Source organism: Convolutriloba macropyga, chromosome 5 (genome assembly GCF_964194025.1).
Source record: "Convolutriloba macropyga chromosome 5, txConMacr16.3, whole genome shotgun sequence".
Taxonomy (NCBI): domain Eukaryota; kingdom Metazoa; phylum Xenacoelomorpha; order Acoela; family Convolutidae; genus Convolutriloba; species Convolutriloba macropyga.
Window position 1 is genome coordinate 44,327,023 of NC_134472.1, and position 25,540 is coordinate 44,352,562.

The 25,540-nt window shown below is 35.3% G+C and overlaps 3 protein-coding genes across 3 annotated transcripts; all 3 read left to right on the forward strand.

The window, feature by feature from the left end:
* The first annotated feature begins 1,684 nt into the window (after positions 1 to 1,684).
* Positions 1,685 to 4,355, forward strand: LOC142339407 (small ribosomal subunit protein eS4-like). Its single transcript, XM_075389424.1, has 6 exons — positions 1,685 to 1,768; positions 1,869 to 2,127; positions 2,503 to 2,600; positions 3,018 to 3,161; positions 3,311 to 3,449; positions 3,999 to 4,355. The coding sequence occupies exons 1-6, from the start codon at positions 1,766 to 1,768 to the stop codon at positions 4,145 to 4,147; spliced, it is 792 nt and encodes a 263-aa protein (XP_075245539.1). The 5' UTR covers positions 1,685 to 1,765; the 3' UTR covers positions 4,148 to 4,355.
* Positions 4,356 to 4,799: 444 nt separating this feature from the next.
* Positions 4,800 to 17,771, forward strand: LOC142339408 (small ribosomal subunit protein uS10-like). Its single transcript, XM_075389425.1, has 3 exons — positions 4,800 to 4,987; positions 8,269 to 8,402; positions 17,467 to 17,771. Exons 1-3 carry the CDS (start codon positions 4,841 to 4,843, stop codon positions 17,585 to 17,587), a joined length of 402 nt encoding a protein of 133 aa, XP_075245540.1. The 5' UTR covers positions 4,800 to 4,840; the 3' UTR covers positions 17,588 to 17,771.
* A 265-nt stretch (positions 17,772 to 18,036) lies between these two features.
* Positions 18,037 to 19,671, forward strand: LOC142339409 (uncharacterized). The gene is made up of 2 exons (XM_075389427.1): positions 18,037 to 18,217; positions 19,263 to 19,671. Exons 1-2 carry the CDS (start codon positions 18,071 to 18,073, stop codon positions 19,494 to 19,496), a joined length of 381 nt encoding a protein of 126 aa, XP_075245542.1. The 5' UTR covers positions 18,037 to 18,070; the 3' UTR covers positions 19,497 to 19,671.
* Positions 19,672 to 25,540: the final 5,869 nt, after the last annotated feature.

Consider the following 25,540-nt stretch of genomic DNA (forward strand, 5'->3'; position numbering starts at 1 on the left):
AAACGAAATTTGCAAAACCTCCACAAGAGGGATACTTATGGTTAGGGCAAATTCGGAATAACCCTAAAAATACAAGAACATGGACAAAATCGAAAAATCCGGAATAGGAATGTTTTTAAGTAAATTGATAACATGTAAATATGTGTTGTAAATAGGCTAAATATTGTACATAAGGAAAAATTTTCGATTGAATTTTTTAGAATGTTTCCTAGAATTGTTTTAATTGTCATCTCAGACAAATGTAAATACATATTCATTTTATCTTTTAACAATTTGTAAAACAGTTTTAACCTGACGATGAACGTAAAGTTCGAAAACGTTTGTTTTAAGTATTGGAAGTAATTTTAATTTGACAAATTGGTTTCTTTTACATCAAGGAGTACATTTTCCGCTCCATGGGACAACGGCTTCACCTAAATACCCTTTCTTAAAGATTTTTCTTTTGAACTGAAGTTTTTTGAAAATAGCTGGAAATGCATTGTCTATCATGGGAGATTATTGGAACGTCTTTTGTTGCACTGCATAGGTGGAACTGTTAATTATAAACTTGAAAAATCATTAGTGTATTTTAACTGGCCGAGAGAGAACAAGTAACAAACATAGAAAAACTGTATCTTTTCCGTCTGTGCCCTCAGCTTAGTGGGTGCGTATTATTTGCACCCCATAGAAGCACGTGCCATATTTTTACATAGTTTTACACAAACGGATGAGATACGAAAGAACTAATTTTCAAATTGTTTTTGCGGGTCTTTCCCATTATAGCCACCCCATGAAAATATAGCCCCCCATTATGGTATATTTACCATGATTGGGGGGGGGGGGGCTATAGGTTATCTGACCACTAAGCTGGGGGGGATGCGATAATGGAAAAGACCCGTTTTTGCTGTGATAGCAATTTTTCAGTTGAATTATGATACACCTTGTAGTGATCGTGTTAATAGGTGTTGCTTGTTGTTGCGATTTGGATTCTGCAAAGTATAAAGTGTCGATCATCGGCAAAGGCTATCATCGGCGCGTCTCTATTGATGTTCTGAATTTGAATAAACTCGGTCCTTCAGATTCAAAGCTAACGCTATTAGCGGAGCTGATATCGAATAAAGATTATTATATTGATCTCGATCAGGCGAAGAATGAAGAGAAAGAGTGTAACCTAACTATATATTCAATGAGTAAAGTTGAAGTTGAGAAAATTGCAATCAGCGCGAATTTCTTCCAAGCGATTGCTGTACTCCAATCACAGCCCGTGACTGAACAATTGCATTTCCACTTCAATCTTCATTTGAGATATCAAGCACCGAATTCTGCACAACAACGATATGCAAAAATTCCGTATCCCGATATAGTTGTTTACTTACAGCTCTCTGAAAAATTTTACGCTCAGAACGTTGATTGTGACGTAGCTCATTTTAGTTGGGGCCAGCCAAATAACCAAAACTTTATAACATCTGAGGTGATCAAGTTGAAAACTGAAACTAACGAAAACAAATTAATTGAAGTGCCAGTGGGTTTACTGAGTCCGTTTGTTACCCCAGTTACTCTTATTTGCGTTTTCGTCGGGACTGTTTATTTTTTAAGTGCGTTGTAGAATTTTTTCTATATATTCGATGCATTTTTGTGATGGTAAACTGTCATATTTTTCAAAGATGTTTTATTCACTCTCAGTTCCACCTCTAAACTGTGCTCCGGAGTTTTGACGAGATACCTGGTTCAAATGTTTCGTTATTATTTTCAGATCCTTTGTAATAACTCATCACATTAAATCAAGATGGTAAGTAATATCATTAAATTTGAGCAATAAGAAGAATTCTGGTTGCTTCCACACAAAAATAACGAAAGTGTAATGAAAATAAGATTGCCGTCTGTTATAGGCTCGAGGACCCAAGAAGCATTTGAAACGATTGGCAGCACCCAAACATTGGATGTTGAGCAAATTGGGTGGAAAGTTTGCTCCTCGACCGTCACAGGGACCTCACAAGTTGCGAGAATGTGTGCCTCTAGTTGTGTTGCTCCGAAACAGGCTGAAATACGCTCTGAACTACAATGAGAGCACAAAGATTCTCATGCAGAGGCTTATAAAAGTTGACGGAAAAATCAGAACTGACAAGAAATTCCCTGCTGGATTCATGGGTACGTATTGATTTGTCAAACCTTGTCATTTGAAGGAAAAATTAAATCAGTGTAGCCGGCACTTGTTAAAATATTAGGGGCTGGGACTTTGATGTAAGAGAGCGGGTCAACGGGTGTTACAATCTATGAGGATGAGAGATTCGTCAGCTTCGTTATTGATTACCTTAGTACTCATCGCGCTTGATCTAATTGTAAAATCTTAGGTTCCTAGTTAGAATTAGTCACAATTTTTGAAGATTGGAAGTTTCGAAATGCCATACCCCCCCCCCCACACACACACACACCACTTATATTGTGACATCAGAGTGTCGTCTACAGTATAACGACTGTATAATTCAAGTTTGAAAGGTTCCTGATCAGTCTGATTTTTTTCAGATGTGATCTCAATCGAAAAGACAGGAGAATTTTTCCGAATGGTTTACGACACCAAGGGCAGATTCAAGGTTCATCCAATCAGCAAAGACGAGGCAGCGGTGAGTTCTGAATTGCAGTATTTTTTGGTGGATGGCCTTTTGAAACTCTCGTGCAAACTCTCGTTTTTAAGACTACAGTGTAAATGCAAGGTGATAGAATGCCAGATTTTCCTATAGAGTTGCAGACTATAAAGCTTCCGGTGGTTTAAAACTTGCACAGTGCGTGTTTCAAGCAAGATTGGCTGACTGTGTTGAAATGCTAAGTGCACTTCGAAGTTCTGTACTATTTCTCGGACTCTTACGTGGTTTTGGTAAATGCCTGATTTTCTCAGTGACTTCATCGGAGTGACATTAGCTATGTATCTGATGAGTGATTTTCGATACGTCTTTCTGATTATAATAAGAGGCTGTTCTGCGCTTCATGATCTAACGTCTGGCTTCATGATTTCTGCACTGTCTAATTCTTTCTCCTTTCAGTACAAACTGTGCAAAGTAAGGAACCTGACTACTGCTCTGCGTCACGTGCCCTACATTTTGACACACGACGGAAGGACCATCCGATACCCTCACCCCGAAATCCGCAAAAATGACACGGTCATGGTTGAAATCGCCACGGGAAAGGTACTTATTGCAGTGTGTTTTCAGATTCAATAGGTAGAGTTCAGCGTCACTAGATAAAGTTTGAGATGAGTGTCTTAAATTTTTGTCTGCAAAATTACTGTAATATTAGCTTTGATCTGTGAATCACAAATGCTGATTTATTGTTTTAGGTGATTAAGTACATCAAATTTGAGCTAGGCAAGTTGGTGATGATCACTGGTGGTGCTAACATTGGGCGAGTTGGTGTCATGCAGAGGCGAGAGAGACTGGACGGAGCCATTGACATCATCCACGTCAAGGACGCCATTGGTCAGTCAATTTGTTCTTTGATCTCTTGTATTTTGTTCCCAAACAACGTTTGTTCCTAACAACGAAAAACATTGATTAGCACTACCCTCAAAACAAAATCGCAAAAAATTTGCATTCATGGATGCAAATCTAACCCAATAACATTACGTTTTTAATGACCGCCATTTAAAAAACGTGAGGTTTTTGGGTTAGATCTGCATCTATGAATGCACATCTTGTGATTGTTGTGCGCTGAGGGTTGAGTTTATTGTACTTTGAGGATAATGATAATCAATGTTGGTCGTGGCGAAATGTTCAATAAGAAATTTTATGAGTTGTGTTAAAGCACGGCTCTCAAAATTTTATGTTTGGCTGATGCATAAAGTGGTCCTTTTTTGAGGGGAGAATTTTAATAATGAAGATGTTCGAAGTCAGCAAATTCTGATGATCATTTCTGTTACCAAAAATTAGATCAGTTGGAAGTTCAGAGCTAGAGTGCGTCTTTCGGTGACATAACACAGCTGCTTTTGTTTTGAAAAATAGGTTGGCCTGATTGTAATTGTGTTTTAGGCAACTCATTCGCTACTCGAATCACCAATGTGTTCGTAATCGGAGAAGACAAGGCTCCCTGGATCTCGCTTCCCAAACTGAAGGGAGTGAGGCGAACTATTATGGAGGAAAGGAATGCCCGACTGGAGAAATATGCTTCTCAGAAGTAGATACTGATGTGAAGAAGTCAAAGGGTTCATCGCAACTGACGTGAACTTTCCTTCGGATATTAGACTGTCTGTTGTTTATTCCTCTGAATGTTATGCTACGGTGTGATAAAGCAACGATAGTTTAATATGCGTGAATCCTGATTTTTTGAATTTCATGTTCTCTGTTGTGATTGCTTTTACTGATGGGTAATTTAAACTTTGAGCTTGATCTGCCTTTTGTTTCCCGTTTTCTAATTCCCTATCAGTCAACGCGCAAAAAAGATCCATGCTAATTATTATGCTTAATGAATTAGACCTCGTTCCAGTAAACGGTATACCTTACACACGAATGTGACTTACGACAATTAATGAATCAGAAAAATGTCACGACTTGTAGTAGTACCCAACATATACCCAGAAATCTAATTTTCAGAACAAAATTTAAAATTGAAGAAATCATTATATAATAAATTGAAGCCAGAAATTGAATAGCCGGTGCGATCAAATTTTGAAATATCATTTTTGTATGCTAAATAATGTGAAATAGCATTGATCATTTCGGCTCGTTGATCAATTTGGGGCTTAGGAAGAGGTTACTATACCATGCAATTTAATTCCGTTTCCATGCCATGCTGTGTCAATTAGTCATAATAATCATAGCATGTACAGTGAGCACTGACTTTGTATTTTAGATTTGTATGCTATTGATATAAGATGTCAGCACCAGCACCACCCGCAGCAGCAGCTAACCCGCAGAAGGCGGCAGCCAATGGCAAGACAGGAGTTGAGGAGGGTGCTAAGGCACAGGTCCACAAACTCAGAATCACCCTCACCAGCACAAACGTCAAGTCCATTGAGAAGGTAAATACAAAGTTATACTCAGGATTCGATCTTCCAAATCTTTAGAGACATGTGGTTATGATTTTAAAAAAATTAAATCGCTTTCGAAGTGTGATTTTTTGAACACAAAAATTACTTTTATAACCAACTGGTTGCAGTTTACAAGTGGAAATAAATATTTAGATTCTAATTTTTGTTACATTTTTGTTCTATTTTAAATCAAGCAAAGAGGTTCCATGTTCTGATGAACTTAAAAATGAACAAGACGGTTTGTCCGCTATTGTGCATAGAACAGAATGTTCCGTACGTTTTGTCTGTCAAAAATTTTTCTTTGTTATGAGAGCAAAAGTTCTTTTGACTATGTTTTGAAAAACTCTATTTGATTTTTTTTGGAACAACCTTGATTAAAACTTTCTTTAATAAGAAAAATGAAAAAAATCACGACCCTCATTTTGATGTAATTTTAGCAGATATTAAACCACATGTTTTGTGAGTTATTTTTTGACATAAGGCAGCTACTGAGTTGAAGTTCAGCAAGAGCAATCAGTTGCAAAAAAACACATAGTAATTTGCAAAATAAATGTAAAGAAAAACTATGGTAAAAAACTATGGAATTAAAGTTTTTACATTTTTACTGAATTTTTGTTTTACATTATTTTTGAGTCATTTGGAGAAATGACGGTTTAAAGTCAACCAAGCATTAGTTGAGAAGACGGAGGCAGTGTTAATAAGACAATCTACTTTGCTTTTTCCAAATAAGATTTTGCTGCTCGTCGCGTTACAAATACCCCATATGTGGGCAATTCGGTGAATCATAGTCATAAGGAACCATTAATTAACTGGTTGACGTAATTTTGACTAGTTAGTTTTTTTGCAGAATTCTTGAAAAAGTTTCTACCTTCATAAGAAAATCTCTTCTGTTTATTTCAAATGGAAATCTGAAGGACTCCTATAGAACTTACATTAAATCTGAAATGCCGATCGAAATGGAATCATATGAACATAGGAAACATCAAAGTCAGGCGAAAAGTCAATTTAAGGCTGAAGTATGGAGGTTCGAAAAGAAAAACATTTTTTTGTTCTTTCTTTAAGAGTTTTCCTTTCCTGTTATTTTCGAATTCCCCTTAAATAACCAATTCTGTTATTTAATGACTGTTCAACACATAAAATATCAGAGGTTTTTAATGAGGAATTGACAATTTTTCAATTTGTACTTCTGGATCTTATATTTTCCAGCAAATCAGTTTTCAAAGGAAATATGTGAGGTAGGTTTGAGTCTGAGCGCACTTTCGATCTTTCTCTTTCGTAACTCAAAGTGAGTATTGTTTCCATGTCTTTGTCGCTGTATCATGGAGTTAAGGATATTGAGGTAATTTGCACGCACTTAGTTTGTTTTAGAGGCCGAAGAAACCACCAAAGAGATAAACAATAATTTACCGCTTTTTGTTTTTTTTGCCTTTTCCCAGGAAAAATTATTCTGAATTCTGCCTGTACCATCTAGATACGGCTTCTGGCAAATGAAAGAGAAACTAATTATTAGGCAGTGAATAGTTCTCAAAGGAAATATGTGAGGTGGGTTTGAGGCTGAGCGCACTTTCAATCTTTCTCTTTCGTAACTCAAAGTGAGTATTGTTTCCATGGCTTTGCCATTGTATCATGGAGTTAAGGATATAGAGGTAATTTGGACGCGCTTAGTTTGTTTTAGAGGCCGGAGAAACCACCAAAGAGATAAACGATAATTTACCGTTTTTTGTTTTCATTTTCTCTAGAAAAATTTATTCTGAATTCTTCCTGTACATAAGGAGTGTCACAGTTTTTTATTAATAGCCGCACAGCGATAGCTGAGGCTATTATTGGCCTTCTCTTGGTTTTTTTTTTATTTCGTCGTCATGATTTTTGTTACGACCATATGACGTCACAGCCATTTTTTGTTCATTCGTTCATGCAATTTCAACTGAATTGCATGTGTGACGTCATTTTTCGCTCTTAGTGGAGCGAGTTTTTTGTTCATGCGCGTGATTAAATTTTTGGTCACACTTGACTTACCTCACTCTCAAAAATGACTTCCTCACTTTGAAATTGACTTTTATTTACTTTAATTCAAAGAGATAAGGTCAAATGGGTGTGTATCACTCTAAATGAAGGTTATTTGAGATCAGCTAATGGAGGCAGTAATAACTTATACAGATTTTTAATCAAAATATAACAGATCAGCCTTCAATGAAAAGACGAATTTTTTTGGTCTGTCTTTTTTACTGTTTTTCTTAGACTGCCGATCTACGAATCTATTGCGGCTATTTTCTGGCAATCTGCCAGCTATGTTTTAGATACGGCTTTATAATACGGCTACTAGTTTTAATTTTTTTCAAGATTTGGAGGAAGAAGGGGATTGAGCGTTTTTAAACAAAACTTAGCTTTTATTGTCTGTTTATCTTTTTTGTTCCCATGTTCTGTAAAGATTTTTTTGGTTTGTCAAATCGAAAACCTATCGAACTGCAAGAAAATAAAAGGCTGAATTTGAAACAGGAGAAAAGAGCTCGCAAACTATTAAACAAATTCAGTTGTCATTGTAATACTTAATTTTTCATGAGGAATTCCTTTTGTTTTCAAACAAATTTGTATGTGTAATCGAATATTATTATAGTCGTACAATGTTTTTTTATAATTTAATATCCTCCTATATCCCTACAAATTTTTACTTTTTTCAAGTTTTCCTTTCAATTTTTAAAACAGTTTCCCCTTTTCCAGCATGCATTAATATTCGTAGTTTTTAAATAAAAATCAAAACTAGCCTCTAAGGGCTACAAAATGTTGCTGCTCTTTTTTCTCTACGATGCGTAAAGAAAAAGTGAATTTATGAGTGAAGAAAAAAGCTGGCCTCGCATACGTATTTCCCCATTGGAAAAATGTTGGAACTTTTAAATACTAAGCAATACGCAATGTTTCACTATGAACCAATTGTATTGCGATGGCTTCCGAAATTTGTGGCGGGGGCAAAATCCTCAATTCTTTTCAGATTTTCCGCTGTGATTAAGTACGAAGAAGTGATAATGAAGTTAAAATATTTTGTAAAACGCTGTTGCAAGCTGCGCAGGCATAAAAACAGAATTACTGACCTGGCATAAGTATAAGGGCGTTTTTGGAAACTCAGACAACCGTAATATTTAAGCCTTCTCTTGATCATAGTTATAACTTTTTAATCATTCTTTTAAGCAATGCGTTTTTATTTGATTTAGTTTTGCCAGCGCAACTGGCTCTATCCATTAAATTGTTTTGTAGTGAACAGATTCAATTGTTTTTAGGTATGTGCTGACTTGATCAAAGGTGCCAAGGACAAGAAGCTCCCTGTAAAAGGCCCAGTCAGGATGCCTACTAAGACCCTCAGAATTACCACCAGAAAGACACCTTGCGGTGAAGGATCCAAAACTTGGGACAGGTAAGCAATTATTTGGTAATGGTAACACAGATGAATAATGTAAAAATGTGAAGAGATATGAAAAAAGTTTGCTCTGCAAGCAAAAATTTTTGTCCATGTGCAACAATTTCAATGCAGTTTTTCAGATTCAATAATAATAATAATAATCGAATTCGTCTTGAACAATTAAAATTACAAAAATTAACATCGATAGGTATATACATAGTCAAGACTGGACTAGCCGGAAAGCCTGCTTAAGGCTTGTTGAAGGCAGCCCAAGAGCATTTGATTCAATTTTAATTATCACAAAAATTAAGCATTATTATTAAAGTTAACATGAAAATTGTACAAAATATGAAACATTATGAGGATGAAGATAAACAGAGAAAACTAAAAGTAAAACGAGAAAAAAACAGATTAAGGTTAAATAAATTCCATTTCAACGATGCAGTCCAGGACAGCCTCAAGCCCGCGAGAGACACCTCCCAGCGCAATGAGGATGAGTAGTCTAAGTACAGTTCTTGAATGATAAGAATGACTTTCGTTTGAACAACTCGTATATGTGTATTTCAAACACCGATGCAATTTTTAATTTCTCCAGTTTATCAGAAATGCTGTCACGATACCTTTTTTGAAAAGCTATTCTCATAAACCGTTTTTGACTTTTGTGAATTACACAGTGATTGCTTTTCTTCACGCAATTATATATAAGAATCCCATATTGCAAGACCGGTTGTACATACGTTTTATAATTCATAAGCTGATTAATCGTCATTACGTCACGCAACTTATAGACAATTGCGCAGAATTTATTCATCTTTTTCCGTATATACTCAATGTGTCTGAAAGAAAGTTTGTTATCCAACCATATTCCTTAAACATTTGCAAGAATCCACACTTATTAAAAATGCATCGGAAAGTTTTAGTGAGATGTCGTCTTTAGCAATGCAAAATCTGAGCAATTTAGATTTCGTAGCCTTCACGGTTACTTTGTTTTATTTCATCCAATGATCAACTCTTTCGATATCTTTCTGAAACTCCTCGTTGCTTGCAAGTGGATTTTTTACTATTGCTGTATCATCAGCAAAGAGTGTTACTGAAGAATTGAAGGCAGCATGCGGCGGATCATTGATATATATCAAAAACAGCAGTGGACCCAAAACTGAGCCCTGGGGAACCCCACATTTGACCTGGCGTTTTGTACTCAGTGTTATTAATATGTATATACTGATAGCTCTCTGACAAGTAATTTTTGAGCAGGCAAAAGTTACAACCTCGAATTCCGTAGTTCTCAAGTTTTCCTAGTAAAATAGAGTGATCAACGCTATCAAATGCTTTCTGCAGATTAAGTAAAAGCATTAGTGGATCTTTCAAATTTTTCATATTTCTGATCTCTTCAACTAACCTAAGAGTGTTCAATTTAGACCTAAATCCAAACTGATTAGCATTGAGCAACTCAAAATGTTCAAAATAATTAATAATTCTGTTATAGATAATACGTTCAAACGCTTTTGCTAATGATGGGAGTACTGAAATTGTTCTGTAAGTTCCATACTCATTGACATTACCATCTTTGTGGAGGGGATTTACTTTTGCAACTTTAAATTCGTCCGGGAAAATTCCAGTTTTAACACAGTTATTGAACACATTAGTTAGTGGTTCACTTATAAGGGGACAACAAAGTTTTAACATTTCGGAGGATATTATGACCATAGCTGTTTTTACCTTTTATGTTTATAATTACGTTTTCCACCTCATATTTAATTTCACTAAAAACAGATTTTGGTTGCCTTTCTATGGGTACTTTTTCTACTTTTTCAATTTTGGCATTCAGTTCTGTGCCAATGTGTGCAAAAAACTTATTCATATCATTTGCGACATTTGAGTCAAAATTATGCGGCAAAATCAGTTTTCTTTTTGATCCAATTATATTACTGATGGTAGTATGATATTGTTTTGGGTCTGCATTTTCCAATTTAGTTCTCCAGTAAGCTCGATATTCTTTACGAGATAGTGCATTACATTTCTTGAAATCTTAAACTGCTCAAAGTTGTCTGTTGTCGGATTTTTAATATATATTTTGTGGAGCTCATTCCTTTTCCTTGATGCACGCAGTTCTTGATTTGTTACCCAGTTCTTACGCGCCCTTTTGATTTTTGTAAGTGGACAAAATCTGTCGAAACAATAGGTAATTACCTCATTAAGCTTTACGATTGCTGTATTGGGATCGGTATCACTAAACGCGATATTCCTGAGGTTTTGGCTCATTAGAAACTGCAGTCTTAACCTATTATCAAGGTTATTAAAAACCTTTAGATTTCTTGTGAAGAAACTGCGTTCATTTTCTTTTAATGTTTATGCTATGGGTCAACTTGGTTTTCTCGAAAGATTTTAACAAATACTTGTGCGGTTGGGAGCAATTTTGACCTGGATGAGGTCCATCATTGATTATACGCATACAATGTTGACTGTTATTTTGCGAATATTTGTTTCGTAAACGGCATTCGTAAAAATATTTTAAAGAAATAGCTGACTTTTTTAAATGCTTTTCCTTTTTTTAAAAATTGGATGCCTTGATGGTTTTAATAGTTTATTTCGGCGAATTTGTGTTTACGGTATAAGTCGACTTACACTTTCAGTCCATTCAGAAGTCCTTCAGCTAAGTATATTAACATCATGTAACATGTTATTATACTTTTTCCGAGAGTTTGAACTGTTATAGCGGTGTGCTTTTCTTTATCTGTTTACTTTCTTTGGCTAATTTTTGTCGACAATGATAGATAGTTTTTGTCGACCTTAACGCGGGTAGTTTTAATGCTTTAAAATTTTTTCAAAGTGAAGTGAGAAAACTGAGCAAAGTTTTGTGGAACTTCTGTTTTTACTGTTTTGTCGTGAATGTTTTTAGAAGATGATACAAGTTTTGTTTTGTTATAGTTCCAGGTTTTTGAGCGGCTGAGCTGGCATCTAATGATTTCTATTGTTTATGGAATTTAGGATCTTTTGTTTCTTACTTTTTGATGTCCTTTCATTGGTTATCTATTAAGAAATAAAAGTGTATTGGTGCTTTCAGTTCTCATCTTACAGTTTGAAGGACTTTGACAGTATCTGCTTTCCAAAAACAGATATTTGTTTTGACCGCGTTTGTAGTTTTCTTGTCACTTATTTTACTCTCTTTAAAGGATTGGTTCTGAAGCATCACATAATTGAACTATTTAATGGTTTCAAGTAGTTTTAAACTGTTTTTTCGACTTTGAAGCACTGTTTTTACCAATATCAGACATTTGTGAATTTTGCGTCGACTTTAAAATGGGGCCAAATTGAATGGTTTATTTTCATATCTATCGTTTTCCACGGTTTTAGCACTAACCGTTATCAAAACTATCTAAATTTTTGAGGTGAGCTTTTGTTCTGCCACTTTTGTCCTATTATTGACAGGTCTCTGTGGTTTACCAGTGAGACATAGGTGAATATAGATAAAGGTTTCGGGTTCAAATTGTTTTTTTATTTCTTCGACACTTTGTTTTCATGACGTTTTTGTGAATCTTTAAAGTTTTGCTCATGTTTGCTGTTCTTTGTCTTGCCTTGTTTATTAATCTCATGAATTACCATCCTCTTTCTTTTTCCAATTATGCCATATTGAGTCCTCAGTTGTTCTCGTTTATGGCTTATCGCTTTATTGACTTGACGTTGTTCTTTTTTTGAAATTTGTCATTTTTTGTTGCCTGCATTTGATGTTACGTTGTCAATTTGTATTTTTTTAAAGTTTGTAATTAATGGTTTCTCATAAAGAATTTCTCAAATATCTTATCGGTAAAATTCGTATTTTGATGAAAGTCTTGTTTAGTGTCATTTTTCTTTATCTCATTGGCTACAATGATCATGTACGCTGTATGAGGTCTCTTAGTGTAAATGTAGTCAAACGAGTTTATCACTGACTTCTGCCATTCAATACTCGACATTGTGTGCTGGAAGTCATTTGTGTCTCTTGTTTACGAGTTTCCTTTTGGAATGATTTCTGCTTAATTATTGATTCTAAAAACATAACGTTAAGTTGCGTAGAAGTTGATCCAAAGTCACCGCAAGTAGAATTTTAAGTAATGTAGTTTTGAAAATCCAATAGTCTTGCAATCACTGTCCTGCAATGTCGCCTGAAATTTTGAATTTTTAATAGCCGCCCTCATCTCAGCCGGCTATTATAGCGCTCCTATTTTTTACAATTCGAAGAAGTTGAAATATATTGGGGCGCTGTCTTTTTAACAATCCAAGAATTGGATTGTATTGGTGCTCTGTCTTTTTACAATCCAAGAATTGGATTGTATTGGTGCTCTGTCTTTTTTTTTATTTTGTAAGATGTTTTCACACCTGTTTTCATGACTTTGAGCTTTCAAAACGGGATAAACAGGTAAAGCTCAGCGGGTATCAAGTTTCATTAGAGGCCCGCGTTTAGTAGTCCCTCGAGTACTCAGAGTGGTGACGCTACTGGGAAGGCCGTAATTCAAGGCTAAAAGGTCATTTTTGGGAGTTTTTGAGCCTAAAATAATGATTTTTTTTAGCACTTTTTTTGTCATTTTTTTGGATTTTTTGTTAGACCAGTCTGAAACTGAGGCGTATTAAAGTTGATAAAGGTCCTTTGCAAGACGTGATTGCTTTTTAGGGCCACTTTAAGCGCTATATCTATTGCTACTCCAAACATGAACACGGTAATTTATACTAAATTTTTCAAATTGTTTGAAAGTTTTTGTCATTTTTTGAGTTGTTTCAGACTTTGATGTCAAAAAAGCTCCTCTGGGATTTATCAATATGTTATTCCATAGTTTCTAGTGGTAATGGAGTGGTTTTGAACATTTTAACTTCATGAATTTTACCAATTTTTTTAATCAAACTTGTTTTTTTTCAAATTTTATGACATTGTCATTATTCAAGTTTTCCAGCCCCAGGGGGCAAGAAGCCTCGTCTAGGGTTTGCTAACAGTTTACTGAAAATATTTTTGGCCATGGTATTCAATGGTATTCAACATTTTAATATCTTTTACCAATTTTTTGATAAAGTTGCATTTTTTTTAAATTTTTTGAAATTTTTATTCAGTGGCCAGGGAATCTATGGGGTTTGCTAGTATGTTACTACATAGTTTCTAGGGGCAAAAAAATAGTTTCCAATTTTTTAATTTTGCAATTGTGGGGAATTTTTTAAATAAAGCTTGCAATTTAAAATTTTTGATTGTTTTCAAATTTGTCGATTTTTTTGTTATTCTCTGAGTTTGACTATCTTTACTGGCCAACGAAACTTTTTAAATAAAGTAAATGGTTTACAAAACAGAACTCTAGAGTAAAAAAAAAACGTTTTGACCTTTTTTATAGCCCTATTTTTGGAATAATTCTCTTCTCAGTTTCTTGATGCATTTGTCATATTGGTCCAGTTTATCTACTTTTAGTGGCAGATTCATCTCTTTCAAGGTTTTTGCGTGAGTTAATGAGTATTTTGAAATGAGTCGTATATGGCCTTCAAGTTAAATCTTCAAGGGTTTTAGCAATGATCGTTTTTTTGTATAGTTTGATTCTTTTAGTTTCTCAACTTTTGAGATTTTGTCTTGTTGGCTGGAATTGTTCAATTGATCTGCTGGTCAGGTTCATTAGGTCTGTCTTTCATTCATTTTTTTGGATTGTATTTCAGGACCTGTCCTATGTTTTTTTAATTTTTGTAAGATGTTTTCACACCTGTTTTCATGACTTTGAGCTTTCAAAACGGGATATACAGGTAAAGCTCAGCGGGCATTAAGTTTCATTAGAGGCCCGCGTTTAGTAGTACCTCAAGTACTCAGAGTGGTGAAGCTACTGGGAAGGCCGTAATTCAAGTTTAAACGGTCTTTTTTGGGAGTTTTTGAGCCTAAAATAATGAATTTTTTTAGCACTTTTTTTTGTCATTTTTTGGATTTTTTGTTAGACCAGTCTGAAACTGAGGCTTATTAAAGTTGATAAAGGTCCTTTGCAAGACGTAATTGCTTTTTACGTTCAATTCAAGCGCTATATCTATTGCTACTCCAAACATAAACACGGTAATTTTTTCAAATTGTTTGAATACTAATTTTTTCAAATTGTTTGAAAATTTTTGTCATTTTTCGAGTTTTTTCAGACTTTGATGTCAAAAAAGCTCCTCTGGGGTTTAATATTAGGTTACTGCATAGTTTCTAGTGATAATGAAGTGGTTTTAAACGTTTTAACTTCATGAGTTTTACCAATTTTTTTAATCAAACTTGTTTTACTTTTTCAATTTTTCTGACCCTTATTGTCATTATTCAATTTTTCCAGCCCCAGGGGTTAAGAAGCCTCATCTGGGGTCTGCTAACAATTTACTGAAAATATTTGGCCATGGAATTGTATTCAACATTTTAATACCTTTTACCAGTTTTTTGATAAAGTTGCAATTTTTTTCTTTAAATTTTTGAAATTTTTATTCAGTGGCCAGGGAACCTCCTATAGGGTTTGGTAGTATGTTACTACGTAGTTTCTATGGGCAATAAAATAGTTTTCAAATTTTAATGATGCAATTGTAGGCAATTTTTTAAATAAAGCTTGCAATTTAACTTTTTCGATTTTTTTCAAATTTTTCGATTTTTTTTGCTCATTCTCTGATTTTAACTTTCTTTACTGGCCAACGAAACTTTTTAAATGTTGTAGACGGTTTACAAAACAGAACTCCAGCGTCAAAAAAATGTTTTGACCTTTTTTATAGCCCTATTTTTGGAAATTTTCTTTAAATTTTCTCTTCTCAGTTTCTTGATGCATTTGTCATGTTTGTCCAGTTTATCTACTTTTAGTGGCAGAGTCATCTCTTTCAAGGTTTTTGCGTGAGTTAATGAGTATTTTAATATGAGTGATATATGGCCTTCAAGTTAAAAGCTTCAAGGGTTTTAGCAATGATCGTTTTCTTTTTGTTAGTTTGTTTGATTCTTTTAGTTTCTCAATTTTGTCTTGTTGGCTGGGATTGTTCAATTGATCTGCTGGTCAGGTTCATTAGGTCTGTCTTTCATTCAATTACTTGGATTGTTTTTCAGGACTTGTCCTGCTATGTTTTTTTTTGTTAAGATCTGTTCACACTTTTTCATGATTTTTGAAGTCAAATTGGAGTAGTGATTTTGGTCACGCCGAAACAGGAAGTGGAGCGAAAATGCGAGTGGTTTTGCGGCGTGAATTTTTTTCGCTCTAAATTTAAAGTAGTGTGAGAAAACGGCGTTTGAACAAAAATTCGCTTTCTCGCTAGTGGTTTTTTGTTCACATGCGGCCATTTCAGTTTGATTTTTACTGTTTTTTCGATTTTTGGGATCGGATTTTTTTCTAAATGGTTTTTCCTAATCCATTCATAGTCCTTTCTAGGTCTAGTTTTCTGTTTAGTTAATGAAAATTCTTTGAATTGTACGTCAGGACTTGTCCTGCTATGTTTTTTTACTTCGTCAAATATAAAAATGTTTCGCTTTACCTCATTTTGCCGCTTTTTCAACATTTTGCGTGATATCTTTTTGACTTCTCTAGGCTAGTTTCTCTCTTCTCTCATTCTGCTAAAAGTGATTTTGAACATCAGTTGCTCAGCAAAGCATTTCAAAATGAACAGAGTCAGTATAAAAATTGAAGTCAAGTAGAAACGGGATAAACCCATAAAGCCCAATTTTAGATGCCCGCTGTTTGAACGTTTTTCCTATAAGTCTTAGTTACCATCTCTAATGCTTATTGGTTTTGATAGTAGCCCCTGTAGCCTCTCTCTAAGAAAAAGAAGTACGGTATGTTCAACTACGAAATGCCATCAAAATAAATCGGACTTAAAAAATGTTTTTGTACAAAAATCTTTTTTTTTCAATATCTTCTATTCTTTCAATCCCAATCATGCTTATTGGAATCAACGGCGGCTATTTTACCGCAATCTGCCGGGTTTAAAATAGTAATTTCGAACTTTATAACTATTAATAAGTAACCTTCAACCAGTTTAGTCGTTTTATAGCGCTTTTTTCCTAATTTTGGATCATTATTTCCTCTAGGTTGTTGGAATAGTGTTTTTTGTAGAAGGTTTATTGCTGCCGTCATCTTCTCAGCGGGCTATTACTGCGCTAATAGTTTGTTATAAATCAGAGAATTTTAATTGTATTGGGGTGTTATCTTTATTTTCCTATATTTGATTTTGGTCACGTCGAAGTGGAGTTAAAGAGAATTGTTTTGCTACGTGATTTTGTCTCTTTATTTTTTAAGTAAATTGAGAAAACAGTGTCTGAACAAAAATTCCTTTTCTTGATTCGCGTGCAGAAATTAACTGCTTTTTCGAGATTTTTGATCTGATGTTTTTTTGCGAATCATTTTTCAAATCATTTCCCAGTTATTTCCCGATCTTTTTTGTTAAGTCAATGAAACTTTTTTTTTGATGTTCAGAATTTTCTATTCTTTTTCTCTGTTTTTTATTCTTTTTTTGTTGCAACCGATTTATCAGATTGCGCACCAAGAAATCAGAGAGGCCTTTCTACATCGACTTTACTACTCAGCCGCTGATCTTGTGTGCGCTCAATTGTTATTCTGTTTATCTATTGTGTGATACATTTTTCAATCACCCACGACTTTCTTCAATCAATGAAAGTAAATCTGTACTCACTTATAAATCTAAATTGAGAATATAAACAAATTGAGTGATTTTTGGTAGTTAGATATAGTTAGATTTTTATGTTATCTAGCATGAGAGACTATCCTTGATAGCTACCGTGTATTTTATTGTTTCTGAGATTCGAGCCTTCTAACATTGAAGTCCGACGACCTATTGTGCCAACAGTTTATTTGCGGCCCGTTGATTTCTTCGGCTGCTCGTTGTATCCAGTTTTTCCTATTGCTTTTAATTTAAATTTTTTACTTATGTAGACGAGTCTAGCGCTTTCGCTTTCTTCAGTAAGTCTTTTATAGCTCAATCAACCTCGAAGTTTTAGTGTGTCTTTCCTATTTCACTGCGCTCCAATTTTTGCTTTAGTCTAAGTTTCTTTTATACTTATCTATAGAATGACAGTTGTGAATAATAATTTTCCCGCCCCATCAAATACAAAAAAATTTGTTGTGCTTAGATACCAGATGAGGATTCACAAGAGACTGGTGGATTTAATGTCTCCCCCCGATGAGGTCAAACAGATCACCTCTATCTCAATTGACCCCGGAGTTGAGGTTGAAGTCACTATTCAGAACTAAAACTGGACGGATAATTGCAGCCGATGAAATCAGTGTCGATGAAGAGCAAAAGGACGCCAAATGTTTGGATCTGTTCATTTGTTCTGGTGCATTTCTGGTCAATTTGTGAAGTCGGATGCTTTTATATGAATTGATCAATTGTGTAAATGGTTGAAATTCATTAATTGACGGTTGCTTCACACGCTTTTCTGTTTCCTGTGTCAGTTCATAGTTAAGTGAATAACCTCTTTATCAAAGTTGCTAATCTATTTTTTTGATCATATTATCTGACGAATTTCAATTCTTATCGAGTGTTTTGGTACCCCGGCTTGGGCTTTCATTAACTGTTGAATGCGTATTTTCCAGTTATTAAATATAATGTAATGAGATATGTATAGTTGTAGGGGTTATTGTTCTCATGATGACTTTATTTTGAATGTTGAAGGATTTTTACGTGAATCTCTCTATTGAGCTGTGTGGTAAATTTCAGACTAGTTGGTAATAATGTCTGCCGTGACTATTCACACTAGGAAGTTCAAGGTCAACAGACTGCTGGCCAGGAGGCAGATGTTAGTGGATGTGGTCCACCCCGGAATTGCCTGTCCATCTAAGGAGAAAGTGGCTTCCACTCTTTCCACCCTCTATCACAAGGTAATAACGCAGTCTTCATCCGATGATGTCCCATTCAGCTCTTAAATACACCTCTAACTGTAGATATACATCTCAAGAAATATTACTTCTTTTGGCTCAAAACATTTAGCTTATGGCTCAAGACAGCTCCCAGAATACGGAGTGATAGAATACTAGGGTTTCAAAATTAATATATGAAACCCGATTGTTGAATCTAATTTTTACTTCATTACATCCTTCTCTGCGTGCAAAAATTAGTGACCCGACAAGCGATCTAAAGGACAATAGATCAAAAACAGAAAATTGGGATAATAGATCGAACATTAATTTCTGTTCTCATTGGCGGAAATTAAGCGTTATTTGCAAGCTGGCATAAAGTTAACGCGTCTGGCCATGCCTTAGCGACTTGTGGGACTTCATATAAATCTATCACAACCGAACAATATCACGACCGAACATGTTATAATAAGTTTATAATAACAACACTTAGATCTTGAGAGCGTTCAAAAATGGAACAAATTGCCCTCTTCAATAAGAACTCTTAACAGTAAAACTTGCTTTAAAAATGTTTAAACCGAGTTTTTGCTCGATCAGCACAAGGAAGTACCCGTTAGTAGACAAATAGGAGCCTTCAAATCCTATTTTTACCTATGAGAAAGAACAGCCACAATTTTAAGATTATTATATTAATAACAATACTCATTAATTTATTTGAAACATTTGAAAGCATGTAGATATCTAACCTTAGGGTTATATTCTGAATAATTTACATATTTCAACAAAAAAATAAGTACCGACTGTATAATAAGTGAGCGCTTAAATCTTGATCAGCCAATACGCAACTTGAATTGGCCAATACTGTATATTGTCCTTCGATCCAATGTCCTAGCACCCTAAAAATTGTATTATCAATTTTTCATAATTTGTGAAGCAATATTTGAGAAAACGTCCGAAATTAACCGACAATCAATTACTTATCTCAATGTTGCATTGGAAGTGTGTTGCTAGCATTATTTATGCCATTATGACAAAATGACAGATGCTACTCAAAATCTACTGTGTTTAGGATGCTAAAAACGTGATCTGCTACGGGTTCCAAACTCAATTTGGTGGTGGAAAGACCACAGGATTTGCATTGATCTACGATACAGCTGAGGATGCTAAGAAGTTCGAGCCCAAGCACCGATTGGTGAGGAAAGGTCTGATCGAAGTGAAGAAAGGGAAAGAGGACGGTAGACGAGCTAAGAAGACTAAGAAGACCAACGCCAGAAAGGGCAAGAAGAAGCCGAAGAAGAATTAATCGGCTTTCCCAATTTCGGTGGTTGCTTTCCAGTTCAGATTGGGCCATTTGCAATGTGAACAAAATTTTGACGACAGAAGTTGCTTCGTTTATTTCGAATCATGATTTTGTATGGCCAAATTTGGTTCACTTACTTTTTGAATTCACTTGAAATTTGAATATAATTTTAAGTGGACGTTTGTTTTGCACAGATGATCTGAATTTAGTTCAATCTGAGTGTCGTTTAAAATGCTGAGTCGGGAAACCGCTCTGTAAGTCAGTAGGTAATTGAAACGATGAGGAAGTAGGTAGTTGATGAAAGTTTTCGGACTATTCGATTTGTGCTACTTGCAATAACATAGCGAACTCGAGCAGTTGCCATGCTAGAACCAGACTAGGAGATACACTTCGGTACATGGGTTTGTATTGCATCTCTTTTGACAACAATATATTGCGGTGCTCTCGGCTTTTTTGTATTCTGACGCTCTTTTCCGTTTTACCATTGTTCTACATTCTTTTGGTTAACTTTTTCAGTAACTTTTTCACGCTTGATCTCTTGCTTTTTGCGAGACCTAAATTGCTGGCATTCAGAGATTCTGTTGCTAAACCAAAATCGATTGTAAGATAAGAATGCACAAGGGCCTGATGGCCGAGTGGTCAATGCTTCATATTCGTACGCCCGAGATTGTGGTTCAAACCTATACGTTGTCAATAACTTTTTTCGCCAATTGTTCTCTATGATACACCACCTTTGAATTAATTTTTAAAGGGTGCAGCAATAAATTTTTTCCAAGCCATCTCTGTATCTGTTTCTACCTTTATTTTACGGCACGCAATTCTATTTCGCTGCTATTCCGGCAGTCTGCCGGTTATGTTCTTACAAATTTTAAACATTTTTAGCTCTTTGGAAACCTAGTTTTATAAATATCGGCTTGAAAGTTTAAATTTTATTTCTTATGGATTATGTATTTTAGGAAGTAACTGAGAAGAATTTTTGGCCGACTTTACCTGATTTTAAGCACGAGAGAAGTTAGACCTATGAACAGTCCGTGCCTTTGATCAATTGTTTTTAAACGTTCTTGAAAACGTTACCTACAGAAATGGCGTTAAAATCTTTTCGCTTGCAAATATCAAAATTGAGTGTATATACTAGGCGATTTGTTTGGTTAAACTTTAATTTTTGGTCATGACTTTGGAAGAGGAAATGGCCGCCTCATTTTCAAATTTCAAGCAATTAGTTTCATTTTTTTCCGTTTCTGCCCGTTAAAAACAATCCCCGTTTTGTTTTTGTTTGAATTCTCTGGAAACTTTTTCTTCATTAAATTTTAACGTTTAATGTTTTTGTTTTTTGAAAGTTTTGCTCCTGAATCATTTTTTTTCGACTATTATTCTTTATTTCGTCATTATTTGTCGTCACTATTCTTTGCTCGTTATGTGGCACGTTAATCAGGATACAATTGAGCGGCTGTAGTACTCTTATCAAAAAAATGAAGTTTTAGTAACCTAGGTTTTAGATCTCCTTTGAGCGCATGTGTGTAGTATTTATATTGTCTATGCTACGCGTGTTCTGTAATTTAAATAAAATAAAAAAGGCTGAGCTTTTGATTGATATATCTGAAAAGCATCAACCGCTAGCTTTCGAAAGACCAAGTAATTTTTTGTTAATTTTGCTCCAATATTACACCACATTTGTCGTTACTTTTTTGTGGTTCTGAGAGTACCAATAATGTTTGACAGTAGTTTCCTTATTTCAGAGTCTGCAAGTAAAGTATATTTCGACAGCCCCATTTCCAGTTACAAAAGAAACAATTTTTTCTCTTTTCTGTTCTCATTCTATTGCAATGTTTCGGCTGTATTTTTTCTGATGTTTTATTGACTCGTTTTTTCCCTAGTTTCTGAAATAGCATTTTTTGTTTTCAGTTCGAATGAATAACTATGTTTTCTATTGTTTTTTATTTCTGTCGAACAAAGTTTGGAGCAATTATTGAACTCATGTGTCTTTTGCGACTGGAAGGCATTTATTGATATTCTACAACTTTATTGCTGAATCAATTTTGTTTTTGACTTTAAGGTAATCTTTTAAATTAGTGTACGTCTTTTTTCACTTTTTATTAAATTTTGCGTCCTTGACTTTTTACCCTCTGCGTGATCGAAAATAATTGCTCACTTATGAACAATTTATAGCAGCTAAACCCAATCGTCGCCAGTATACTACTAAAAGTCAAATGAAAAGTGTGCCAAAAAATTTTCACTTAAAATCTTAATTGTCGTTCGACATTATTAGCCATGTTTATGTTATTGTATTATAATATCTTTGTTTAATTACAATTATTTTCTCTTATTCAGGCTAGAGAACTTGTTCAACCTCGTCGGTGGAAATTTCAATTAAATTCTCCGTTTAGTGAATGACTTTTTGACTTTGAAAAGTAGTTTTTGACTGAATGGCACATATAGATAACCTTTTTAGCCGTTTTTTTTGTCTAAGTGGCCCTATTTTTTTGCTTTTAATTTGGTTTCTCGTAGAAATAAATTTTATTCGATACTATATTGAAATGTCAACCTCGGAAATTGACGCAACAGTGTTTTGCAGAGCCTGAAAATGCGTTTCAAGATGAAAATTGGCACATATTTCTTGATTTTTTAGTTTTTTTTTGCTTTTTTTTCTATTAATTTCTTCATTTTTGGATCTTTTAACCGTTTTTTTGTCAATAATCAGTTAATAGTGCAACTTCTCTTTTATAATTCATATACTCAATGCCTCTTTCTACCTCGATTTAATCTTGTTTCAGTCATTTTTCGGCGTTAAGTGTTTGAAAAACAGTTAAAACTTTTTCATAAATGCAGTCTTAAAAGTTTTTTGAACATTTTTTGCAAAATGTTTCAGTATTTCGTATTTATGAATTCTGAATTTTTTGTTCTCTTCAGGAGGATAGATCTTTGTATCGGATGACTAGTTATCTTTTCTATGTCTTGAGTGCTGAACAATGAAATGTATTCGTTTTTCTTGAATTTTTTAAATTGATTTTTAACTTTCAAAAATCAAGAATGTCTTTGTTACGGTGTTCCTTACTTTGTGCCCATATTCCTCACATTCTAGTTAGTATCATTCTAGCTTTGTCCTGGCACCTACATTTATTCTCGGTATATTGATTTTTTCAGTCGTTAAAAATGAATGGTTTCAGCTTTGGTTTCTTTGGTTTGCAGTTGATTTCATTCAACATAAGGAAGTACTGAGAGTTTGATAGCAAGCCTTTTCCAAAATTGCCACTTATGACTATTTACTGCAACTTTCTTGCCGCCTTGGTATTAATTTAAAGGATTTTTTGCCTTCGAATATTCTTCTGCTGCTGATGTCTTTTCTATGATCAGTTTAATTTTGAATTAGTATGAAATCATGTTGTCTAGCATATGTACAACAAGGAACAAGTGTGTGCTTTTTTGTCTTAGTTGCAGTGATTAGGAGTGTAATTATAGGTGTTTTCTGATTCTTAATTTTGAGCTTTCCTTTTGAAAAGATTTAACTTAGTTTCTAAGATTTTTATCTGGCGTTTGCTTCCGCGATCTTTTTCAGATTAGAATCATGAATTATTTGAGGGCAATTGATAACCTTGTCAGCTTTTTCAGACTATCAGTTTGTTTACCACCTTAATTATTTCGGATTTTTTAACGTTACCAAACGTTTTCAATAATATAAAGTTTTGCTGGATTTTTCTCTTGGTGACAGTGGTTTAAGGTTTACCAATTTTTAGAGCAGACCTGGAGAAGTAGTGAGCTAATGGTTTAATACAAAAGGTAGTGGCTTCAACTCTACCTGAAACAACTTCTAGAGGATTTTGGCATCCAACAGAAACGTCCAATAGCAATTGGAGAAGACAACCAAAGTTGTATCAGACTCTGCCAAAACCCAGTCATGCACAAAAGGAGCAAGCACATCGAAACAAAGTTTCACTTCATCCGGGACAAAACGGATGATGGGACTATTTCAATTCATTACGTTCCTACAGACAAAATGGCAGCGGACATCTTCACAAAGTCCTTACCCGTTTCGAAAGTGGAAACATTCAGAGCAGTTTTGATGGGAACAGACTCTACGCAATCAGCTCAAGTCTGAGTGGGGGTGTTAGAATTTCGATCAAACTATAGTCTTAAACTTAGTGAGAATTAGAAAGAAAGTTTGACTTACCAGATTAGAAAGACAAGCAATATGATTTTGATCAAAGAAATTATATAAATGAATCGTCAAGAAATGGTGCTGAGAATCAATATTCGGTTCAAATTGGTGAATCTAGATAACTATTATTAGAGTTAGATTAAGTGATGTAAAATCTTCCCAGCATGTATTAAATGATGATGATATCTCCGGAAGTGTGAATGAATTCTTAGAAAAGTGCAAATGCATTCCATTTATGGTTCCCTTTGCGACTGATTTGCAGAAGCAAACCATATTGGGTATCCCTTGCGACCCCAACTATAAATCACGGTGCTAAGATTAGTTTTGTATCTTGACTCTTTCACACTGATAATGGGTATATATACAGCTGATTTTTGAGTCCTTTTTCATCCCCAAATTCAAATCACCATCTTGATCTAATAATCAGATCTCTCCTGTAAATCTCTAAATTCTACTGTAAAATATCATTTTGTTATTCTCTCATTTTTGAGAAATTAATTCTTTTACTTAGTTAAAAACGCTTTTTATTCCGCTTGCGAAAGTCCATAACCCAACAGGTTATGGGCCCAGCAATTTTCTAAGTCATAAAATTAATTTCCAAAACAAAACTAATTTGTTGTTGACAGTCATAATCCTTTTCTGCTTAGTACCTTTTCTTTTCACAACTGTTTTGCCTGCTCAAACTTCAATGGATCAACAGACAGTGAAGCTGCTGACCTACACAGGAAAGGCACAGGACTTTCCAATCTGGAGCACAAGATTTGTGGCGATGATGCAGACGAAGGGACTCTACAAATCACTACTGGGGACAGAGGAGCAACCCAATGAGCCTGCGCCACTGGCCAATGGGGCAACCAATGATGAAAAGAAGAACCACAAGGTGCTGAAGGATGCATATGAGAAGGAAGTTGCAGACATCAAGGAGAAACGGAACAATGTGTGGTGCCATCTGGCACTGACTCTAGATGCAACAACCCTCATGCTGATGAGACATGACTGTGTGGGAGATGATGGCATTGGAGATGGAGCAAAGGCTTGGAAGCTTTTGCAGGAGAGATTTCAGAGTGTGGAGACGCCGACAGTGGTGACTTTAGTGGCACAGCTTGCTCGACTGCAGCTCGAGGATTCTGAGGATTTGGACAGCTTCTTCATCAGAGGACAGGAGTTGCTCACAAGGCTACAAGAAGCAGGGGAAGCAGTCTCAGAGACCCTCTTCAACGCCTTGGTCCCCAATGGTCTGCCAATGAGGTATGAAAGTTTTGTTATACAGGAAAGCTTCAACCCGGCAACGAACTTCACAGAGTTGAGGAAAAGGCTGCAGAACTTTCATGAGAGCACGGTGCAGAGACACAAGGGACAAAGTGGTTCAGTGGCACTGGCAGTGAAGCGTGACTTCAAGAAGGGACCCAAGAAAGGAAACTGCTTTGTGTGTGGGATCCCTGGACACTTTGCCAAGGACTGCAGGAAGAAGGAGACAGCACAATGCAGCAAGTGTGGTGAGAAGGGTCACCTAGACGGCATGCAAGAGACAAAGAGATGGAGGCAAACATGAGTCAGTGGCAATGGGTCCAACATTGGCTACACCAGACGAGGAATGCTGGGCAGCTCTTACCCAGTGGAAGACAGCAGGCATGCTAGTGGACAGTGGTTGTACAGATCACATAGTGACGAACATCGATGCGTTTCTGGACTTTGTGCCCATTCAATCAGTGGTCAGAAATCCCAACGGAGAGGCTTCCAGAGTGGTGGGCAGAGGCTGTGTGAGGATCAGCATACCCTCAAACAAAGGGGAATTCCAATGCGAACTCAAAAATGTTCTGTGTGTGCCGGACTATTCTTCAAACCTCCTATCAGTCTCAAGATGCACGGAGTGGGGACATAGCTTCACTTTCGA

Coding starts and splice junctions, on each gene's coding strand:
- LOC142339407 (XM_075389424.1), top strand. Junction 2,128..2,502: donor ATTCCCTGCTGGATTCATGG/GTACGTATTGAT, acceptor GATTTTTTTCAG/ATGTGATCTCAATCGAAAAG. Junction 2,601..3,017: donor TCAGCAAAGACGAGGCAGCG/GTGAGTTCTGAA, acceptor TTCTCCTTTCAG/TACAAACTGTGCAAAGTAAG.
- LOC142339408 (XM_075389425.1), top strand. CDS start 4,841: ATGTCAGCACCAGCACCACCCGCAGCAGCAGCTAACCCGCAGAAGGCG. Junction 4,988..8,268: donor ACGTCAAGTCCATTGAGAAG/GTAAATACAAAG, acceptor AATTGTTTTTAG/GTATGTGCTGACTTGATCAA. Junction 8,403..17,466: donor GGATCCAAAACTTGGGACAG/GTAAGCAATTAT, acceptor TGTTGTGCTTAG/ATACCAGATGAGGATTCACA.
- LOC142339409 (XM_075389427.1), top strand. CDS start 18,071: ATGTCTGCCGTGACTATTCACACTAGGAAGTTCAAGGTCAACAGACTG. Junction 18,218..19,262: donor TTTCCACCCTCTATCACAAG/GTAATAACGCAG, acceptor TACTGTGTTTAG/GATGCTAAAAACGTGATCTG.